This window comes from Haliaeetus leucocephalus, unplaced genomic scaffold (genome assembly GCF_000737465.1).
Source record: "Haliaeetus leucocephalus isolate CR32 unplaced genomic scaffold, Haliaeetus_leucocephalus-4.0 Scaffold636, whole genome shotgun sequence".
Taxonomy (NCBI): Eukaryota; Metazoa; Chordata; class Aves; order Accipitriformes; family Accipitridae; genus Haliaeetus; species Haliaeetus leucocephalus.
The window spans coordinates 6624303-6633003 of record NW_010973072.1 but is presented as its reverse complement, the minus strand read 5'-3'; the positions used below and the strand labels follow the sequence as shown (position 1 = coordinate 6633003).

General features: G+C 41.3%; 1 protein-coding gene across 1 annotated transcript; it reads right to left on the bottom strand.

The window, feature by feature from the left end:
* Positions 1–122: 122 nt before the first annotated feature.
* On the bottom strand, positions 123–8701 carry LOC104838669 (nodal modulator 1-like). Its single transcript, XM_010578534.1, has 12 exons — positions 8564–8701; positions 8086–8175; positions 6750–6795; positions 6273–6373; positions 6039–6145; positions 5775–5847; positions 5090–5242; positions 3775–3912; positions 2896–2985; positions 2165–2270; positions 1611–1761; positions 123–342 (listed from the first exon to the last, which is right to left on the bottom strand). The coding sequence occupies exons 1-12, from the start codon at positions 8699–8701 to the stop codon at positions 123–125; spliced, it is 1413 nt and encodes a 470-aa protein (XP_010576836.1).

Sequence of the window (8701 nt, the reverse complement as noted above, 5' to 3'; positions counted from 1 at the left end):
GGGGGGGGGGGAAGGAAATGACTGTCATCGTTTAAATAGTGCAAACAGAAGAAAAGGACCAGGAAAATCTAAATTCAGCTTCTCAAATTTTAGAAATTAAATGTTTAAAATCTTCTAAAAACTCATGATAGTCCTGCAATGAAGAAACGGAAGCTCATTCTTACCTGAACATTGTATATACCCGATTTTGCCTTAAAACAAAATGCTCCATGAGGGTCAGTTTCTGTTGTAAACAGTGATGCTTTGTCTTTGTCTTGAGGCATCATGGTTACCTTGTATTTACTAATTTGTTTGACTGTGTCAGGGAAACGGGTTACTGAGATCCGGCCACACACACTGAATCTGTTAAATAAAAGCCAGCCATAAGAATAAATATCTTGATTTGACAAAGCTCATAAAAAAATATTTCTCTTAAAACTTCCTTAAAAAGTAAACCTCACTATGTTGGGGTCCTAACACATGAATTAGAATGGATTTCTCCTGAAAGAGCGTTCATATCAAAGAGGTACCATAAGCAAACACAGTGGAACAAGTGCAAACTCATTTTCGACTAATGGGATCTTTTCTTTTACAATGAAGTCACCATGATGTTATGTTACATTTTTATTTGCAAGCAACTTGCTTCATTCTTCCCCGCCACCAATCCAATCACTTCAAGCAATTTTTCTGGCTAGGCAGGCAACTGACTTAGGACTGCCATCCCTCAGGTTTTAAACAGTTTCAAATGTTTTGAGTCAAAGACCTCAAATATAATAGGTAATTCACTGGAACACAACCCTAGCACACCTACATTTGTGAAAACACAAGACAAGATGACAAATGAGAAGCTGTCAAGTCTTACTTTTCACCTCAACAGCACAACATATTTAGTGACTGAAAAAACTGTAACTGATCATTTAACAGCACCCTTTTTTTTTCTAATTAGCTACCTAAGTCTGTATGAGCTAGCTGCCATTTGCCTCAGTAAATTCCTAGTTTTCACTCCTCTGGAAGGTTGACACTACTTCCTCCTCAGGAGAAGCTCCTGGACACAGAGCCATGCCCCTTTTGTCTTCCTCAGTTCACACCGTATCTCCTACCACTGCACAGCCTTACACTCCCAAACTCATCCTGTCACCATTATACAGGCTTACGCTCAGCAGCCAAAGAATCACAAATAAGAAACAATTCCTATTAGACAACTATGACCTTGAGAGTGAGCAATAAAATGCAGAGGTTCAGTGCAACACTGCACCAGACAGTTATGAAACTCCACTCTTGACCAGAAGGAGGGTATCTGAAGTGCAGCAGCAGTGGCAGAAAGCTTCTCTTTTCCTTTCTTGGTTCACTTGCTGTTCTAAAATTGCTCAATATACCCATGTCTTAGCATCTTCATTTGCAAGGGAGAGGTTATTAAGAGGGTGCTCTAAACCTTAACTAGTATTGAGCAAAATACTGTGGACAAAACGTTATCCTGCACTCATGCTGCCCTGTTTACCTTGAATTTCTCGAGCAACATTTAGCTCCTGATAACTGTACGCAAGTCTGGGCATGACATGTGAAAGAACCACCCATTTTCAAGACCTTGTCCACACATCAAACTGTATTTTCATCATGACACCAGTACTTACCCTGTTGCAATGATGTTTGCTAGCTGAGGTGTATTTGGTGCAATCTTCACAGTAATAGTATCAAAGAACAGATGCTCTTTCCTAGCATGAATTGTGTATGTACCTGTTGTTATGTTCTCAAGGCGGAAAGAGCCATCAGCTTTTGTTTTTACTGTAAAAAATAACGAGAAGAGTTAAAAAATAGAGCATGTGTTGACTGCCTATCCTTATGTGTCAAAAAGAGACAGAGGGTATGCACTGCTTTAGGCTATTTTTAATTTGCATTGCACAACAAAGAAAGAGTATTACGTTTTCTTACTAGACCACAAATTTGGCATACAGTTGAAAGAAAATTGAAAATTTTCAACAGCAAAACAAATGAACACCTAATACTCTCATCTAAGCCAGAAAATGCAAAATTAATTAACCGCATGAAAACCACTTTAATATTTGAAATAAACTGCAACAAAAGTAGTGTATTATCCTGAAGGGTTAGTTCCACCTCACACACTAGTCCTGTACTTGAGCTCAATAAAGGCTTCCCTGTAGCAAGAAACACCAAGACCACTGCATACCTTTAATCTGATTGTTCAGAGTCACAGTGGCATCAGCAACTCCTTCTCCTTCAGGACCATTCAACACCCTGCCTGTGACAGAGAAACCCATCACATGGAAAACAGGCTGAAATGGGAAAAAAGTTAACATTAATCTTTACTCAGTAAAAGCAAACACACACCTACAGCAATCAACACCAACTGTTTTCCCCACACACACATATAAAGGAAATTTATTTCCAGCTTTGGGAAAAGAATGTACCAGCATAATCACAATGAAAGTACATATCAATCTCCAGGCATGCTGCTCCCCTAAGTACAGGAACAGATTCTCAGTTTCTCTGCATCAATCCGGTTCAGAAGGCCCAAATCACAGATCATAATGCCATTACACAAGGCACTCTGCAAACCATACAAACCTACAGGCCCTTCTCCACAGATCTGACAATGTGAATGAGAAAATTTAAGCAACCTGAAAGATTACTGCCTGTTTGCAACATGGACACGAAAGTGAATATTGTGGACAGCTTTTCCATATTTTGTTTCTTCCTAGTAAAAGGGAATGAAGTGTAGAAATACAGCATGATGCTAGATATTGTCTTCTACCTGCTGTACAAGAGGGTATGTATAATAAATGTCTTCAAACTTCTTACAAAGAAGTTTTTCCATAATACACCTGCTTTCTGCTAAAGTCAGTTATACTTTTACAGGAACGAATGGCACAAAAAGATTACCTCCTCTGAAAGCCTCACCTCAATCTGTAAACTGTCATGCTCTACAAGGAAGTCCAATCTAGATGGCGCGACATCAAAGGTAATTCTCTCTCCCCTGTAGAATGGTATCTGAAAGAAGACACATTGCTTTGACTCCTAAGAAGCTACGGCGACAGAATTGTTTTCCTTTACTATTTTCCATGTCCTTATCACCATCAGACACCTCTATGAAGGGTCAAATGGGCTGCAAACTTCCTGGAAAAAATAACTGACGAGGGATGGAGACAAGAATAAAGGCAGTATTTCAAGACTGTTTGATGGAAACCATATGAGATTATCCGAAGAGACAGAAAACAAACCCTCTACTCAGAACATGGCAAAGGTACTTGGATGTGCAAGAGCTTACAGATAGGATGCTATAAGATTGCTAGAAGGGTTAAAGGAATGAGAAAAGTTTGAATCCCACTTCTAGAGCACGCAAACAGAGAATGCAGGACCATCATTCTAGGCTGTGCACAAGCAACCATGCTCCCACACTACTCAGACATAATAAAGAGAATGGGCAAAAAAGAAAACAGAGAACTTGAAGGACTTGAGGTGGCTGTAGCCAACTGAAACTTTCAGTCTCCCAGCAGCCTCTAGGTGTTGTTCTGTGATCGGCCAATGTATTCAGGTAATTCAGAGCCTGATTTGCAAATAAGTTTTTCCTCAGAAACCACACCACAGAGCCCTATCACAGCAACTGACTTCACTGTCATATACTTTAGGTTGGAGGTTTGTATTCCAATTGTTTCATCCAATTCAAAATACTTCAACTACTTCTGTTTTAACAGCTACAAAGTTAAGCATCATCCAGTTTAGAAAATGAAAGTTAACAACCCAATGGATAGACAACCAATGAACTTTCTAGCTACTTACCACCGTGTATTTCCCACTTGGCAGAGAAAGAAAGCTGAAAGATCCATCTTCCTTTGATACAACATTGCACAAATAGGATAGAGATTCATCTCTTGACTGGAATCCATCCACAGGAGAAATATTGCAGCCCACAACATCCTGTGACAATAAATGCAATACAACTTTTTTCTCATGGAAGAACAGAGAAAATCATTTCAGGGGGTATGTAGGAGGGTTCAAAATACTATACTGTGAATGAAGGATGGGAAGTACAAAACCATTTTAGAGGCAAAGTTTGATAGCATAGCTTAAAATTCATGCATAGGTAAAAGAGAAAAAAACAGCCAATAATCAACTCTATGGTAACATGGACAAGAAAACCGGGAAATTCAACAATCCCCAGCACCCCAGAACTGCACTGCATGTCTTAACATAACTGACTTCAGTTCTGTGGACAAGGTTAACATTACAGAACAGAGCTCTACTTTATGTAACAAATCACAGTACATGAACAAATATTTCACGCTCATTTCATGACACATTTTTAAGGTGGCAAGAGAAGCTGCTGAACTTTGTCTTTGCATCAAGAGGGCAAAGAGCAATTAAGACCTCATGCCGAAGACGCATTATCGCTACTGTACAGTGAACTTCAGGATTTGTCTGGCAACATCTTGTGCCAGAAGCTGGTCTTCCACCACGGAGAAGGGTCATCCTCACGAGAGAACACATTTACTAACCAACGTTTAACATGCAAAAAGGTGTAACTGGAAAAATATTGTCTTAAAACAGTAGCCCTTAAGCCTGCTGACCAACAGGGAATATACAGATCAATAACATGCTGTGAACCATATGTTTTGCACTTGCTGCATGCTTCAGTTTAGGTCTTAGTTTTCTATGCCCCTGAACAGCCTGATCATTGAGGAACCTGGTCGTTTGAAAACAATAATGAAGGGTTCAAAAGAGCTGAAATTAAAAGAATTTTCTAATTTCTTGTGTCCAAAAAACATAGCCTCAGTTTTGCCAACACTTAAACAGATGGCTATTGTGTTACACATCTGAGTAATTCCACGGAGGTCATGTGAAAACTGTGCACATACACAAATGTTGTAATACAAGGGCTTTTTTGGAAAAAAAAAACAACAACAAAACAAACCCAAACCTCAAAAAAAAACACCAAACAAAAAAATACAGCTTGAACGGTTGCAGAGTTTGCTCTCTGTAAGCCAAGCTCAATGAAGGACAGAGATGAGTATCAGGGTATATGAATCTAGAAGCTATTTAGCTGCTTCTTATTTATGTCCATACTCATATTGAAAAGGTACTGATACACCATTACCTCTTTAGTGACAGAAGAAGAGAAAAGGAGAAACATGACCCCTTTCATTGGTTCTCCATCGCTCCTTACTGACCCAGAAACATTGTAGCCTGCAACAATCAGAGGGCTAGCAGCGTAAGCATTAGAACTCGTCACCCGTACCACTGTGTTTGACTGAAATACAGAAACACATACATTTTCATCAAAAGTAGGTATAGATCTCATTTACAGCACCTAAATAGCAATCAGAAGCTGTTTCAACAGAAACAGAGGCCAGAGCAGCAGTACTCAAAGAGGGTCCACAGGCTAGTCAAAACACAAGACACTAAAGCAAAGACACTTTGCAAAACAATATTTTTCCTATTTTACTGATTCAGGAATTGGTCAGGATCTCAGAGCTCCTCAGAAAGCAATCAGTCTGAGAGGGAAGGATTAGAGCATCTGCTACAATGTTCCAGCTCCTGCAAAATGTATATGATTAGAAGACCGAAAGCAAGAGCTCATTTGCCAGTCCTTCCCTGGCTGGCTCCACTATCTCCAAATTGGGCCTGCACGAGGCAGTTTCTTGACTACCTAAATTAAACCTATGAAAACTCCATTAACCTCATCCACTCACAAAAACCCTTCCTCACACTAGTTGGTCAAGACAAGGTCTAGCAGATCCACCCTCACTAAACAGGTAAACCAGAACTTTTGTAGCTCTAACCTCTTTCAACATCCAGGTAGGATGAGATGCAAAGATTTCATATTCGCCAGGAAGGACTTTAAAGAAAGCAAACCTGTAAGGCAAGACAGGGGTTACGTCTCTTCAGAAATAGTCACAAACATTCCTTTACAGAAAAACAACTCAGACTCTATGCACATGTTAGAAAAAATATTTCAGAAGTACTATAATCCCAGTTGACATGATGAACTGAAAGAACCTTGAGTAAATGAACAGATGAATTAAGTATGCACCACCCACACTCACTTTCCTCCAGGTTGTGTAACAGTTGCTTGTATGTTTATGTCACTGCCAGCATTTCTCAGTACAACCTGGACTCCAGCAGGACCTAATGTCTGACCTTTGCTGAGAACCTGTCAAAATGAAAAGAAGCCAGAGTATAAATAGATAAAAAAAACTTGCAGAGCTGAAGTAGAATGTCTTTATGAAGGTAGAATTAGTATAATAAGATGGAATAAATAAAAGATAAAGGAGTCTAACCTTTCCATTCACAGAAAACCCTGTGAACACAAAGTTAATATCACCTCCCTTTGTGCAAACGTCATTAATGCCATCCACATGGATGTCTACACTGGTTGGTTCTGGAGAGGAAGAACAATAAGCAGCAAGGTAGTTAGTGAGAGCGCAATCATGAAGCAATTCTACTTTAGCTTTACAAAACTCTCACAGAAACGCGTTAACTGATGCTGAAAATCCTCTTTCCCCCTCCCATTGCAGCCATTTCTGTCAAAAAACCCACAGTTATTCAAAGCAGCTCATGAGTTAGTTTGTCAGTGTCTACCTTACAGCTTTATTTTCCTCTGGTATAGTAAGTACATTTTAGTTATTAAAACCATACAGCAGGGCTTATCTCTTTTGAAAAGCGCTTGATTTTCCCTGCCAACTGCAAGTTAGACATAGTTAAGTCCCACATTGCAGATACACTGTCCTATTGTATGAAGACATATGAGCACTTACCGAAACTCCACCCTAGGGGAGGCTCAATTTTAAGAATGAAATCCCCCTAAAAATAAAAAAGCAGAAACTGTCTTCACTAATCTAAATTCAGTTAGCTAAAGGATGAAAAAAAAGAAGTCAGAACACAAGCATCATGCTGCAGAGCGTAACACAAGACTCAGATGTCCCATTCTCCTTTCCTCCTAAGATACTCTGTTCAAAGCAGCAGCAATATCTACCCACACGGGCTGGGATGCTGGGCTGACATCCAGCCAGCTAAGAGCAAAAATTAAGTTTCATCACGTTTATACTGCTTCCAGACCAAACCTGGCTCACGTTCAAGCAGCTCAGTGTTAGAAAGTGTTCAAATCTATCTCCACCTGCCCCAACAGATGTACTCTAAATAAGCCTTCAGTATTTCCACTAGGAGGTCCTACTCAACCATTCTGCCCAAACATGGGATAACAAAATTTCAATCCTATTAAAAGATCTGCACCAAAAGGGTATTAATCTACACAGAGATCCCCTTTAAATCAGTGGGCACCACATATGTTCCGCCACATACGTTCTGAAGGTCTCCCCTGGAAAGGCTCAAAGACCCAAGAATGAAATCACTGAGATCAGAAAGCATCTTATATTCTCAGATTGGGAAGGGAAGGATTTATTTGGCGGCTGGACTAGACGACCTTTAAAGGTCCCTTCCAACCCAAACCATTCTATGATTCTATTTCTGATCCCCAAGTTAGCTAGCTCTTTAAAAGAGCAAAGCACTTAGACCATCTGAGGGCAGCTTGTATTTAATTTGAATGTAAACATCTTTCCCGTCTAAATAGACATCAAACTTCTGATACATTCTGAGCTTCCTGTATTGTTATTTTCTTAAGCTATTTTTAACATCTGCAATTAGTCAATCAATTTTCAATTCAGTCATGTCAAAACACATTCTCATACAGATGTATTTTAATTTCTACAGTTAGATAACCGAAAGCTTTATCTGTACTCTGCAGGAACCTGTACTTTTTGCGCAGTATTTGTACAGCTGCTAGCACATGGTTGTTGGCAGTAACTCAGGCTCCCAATGCTGCAGTCGTTCAGATAAACGGCACAAACGCAACACGGCAGCTGAAGTTACCTGGCTTTTCTCATGGTAATGCTTCGCACTGAGAAATAAAATAGTTGCATTACAAAAAGGAACGGTTGAAAGTTTGGTCCCAAACAAACTAAATTATGTCCCGATTCAAATGTTTCGTGGGTGGGTGTCGTTCTGATGTTTAATCTGTATGCTGGCAGATCGGAACGCGGAGTCAGCTCCTGCTCCCGGCACAGAGGAGACAGCACTGGCATTTCAGCTTCTTACCTTATCGTAGAGGGGAATCATGAAATACCCATTGTTTGGAGCACAATCTGTCTGGTATTTCAGAGTACCATGTTTCGTATATAACTTAATCTAAAAGAAACAAACAAAAAAAGACGACAAAACCTTTAAAAACACGTGAGCAAAGCTAGAACCAGGTACTCTTCTACACAGCAGCACCCGCGTGTCCCCAGGGGGTAAGAGGGCTTATGGCACGAAGCCTACGACCCACCGGGCAAAGCCGGCAGAGCCCAGTCCCGGGCTCTGAAGAAAACGCTTAAAGAACCACCTCGCTTCAGCCGAAACCACGCCGCGACCACAGTCAATTCAAACAGCGGCCAGGGCAACAGGGCTTCGGTCACGCCGCGCAGCCAGGCGCCCAGGCCGCGCCTTTACAGCCGGGCAGGGAACAGGGGGCGAGGGCCGCCAGGCGCCCTCCTCCGGCCCCGGGCGGCTGAGGGCGGGGGGCGGCGGCGCCCACCTCGATCAGGGAGTAGTTGATCTCCACGTCGGACTTGACGAAGCCGCCGCAGCCCACGACGATGTCCTCGGAGCCCCGCGCCAGGGCGCAGCAGAGCGCGCAGACCAGCGCCAGCCCCTCCGCCGCCCAGGCCCGCAT

What these genes read in the sequence shown, in the direction of transcription:
- LOC104838669 (XM_010578534.1), bottom strand. Translation starts at nt 8,701, where the DNA reads ATGCGGGCCTGGGCGGCGGAGGGGCTGGCGCTGGTCTGCGCGCTCTGC. An exon ending in CTTCTTCTGTCACTAAAGAG is followed by an intron (nt 3,913 to 5,089) that starts GTAATGGTGTAT and finishes TTATTGTCACAG; the next exon opens with GATGTTGTGGGCTGCAATAT. An exon ending in CAAGTGGGAAATACACGGTG is followed by an intron (nt 2,986 to 3,774) that starts GTAAGTAGCTAG and finishes GTCTTCTTTCAG; the next exon opens with ATACCATTCTACAGGGGAGA.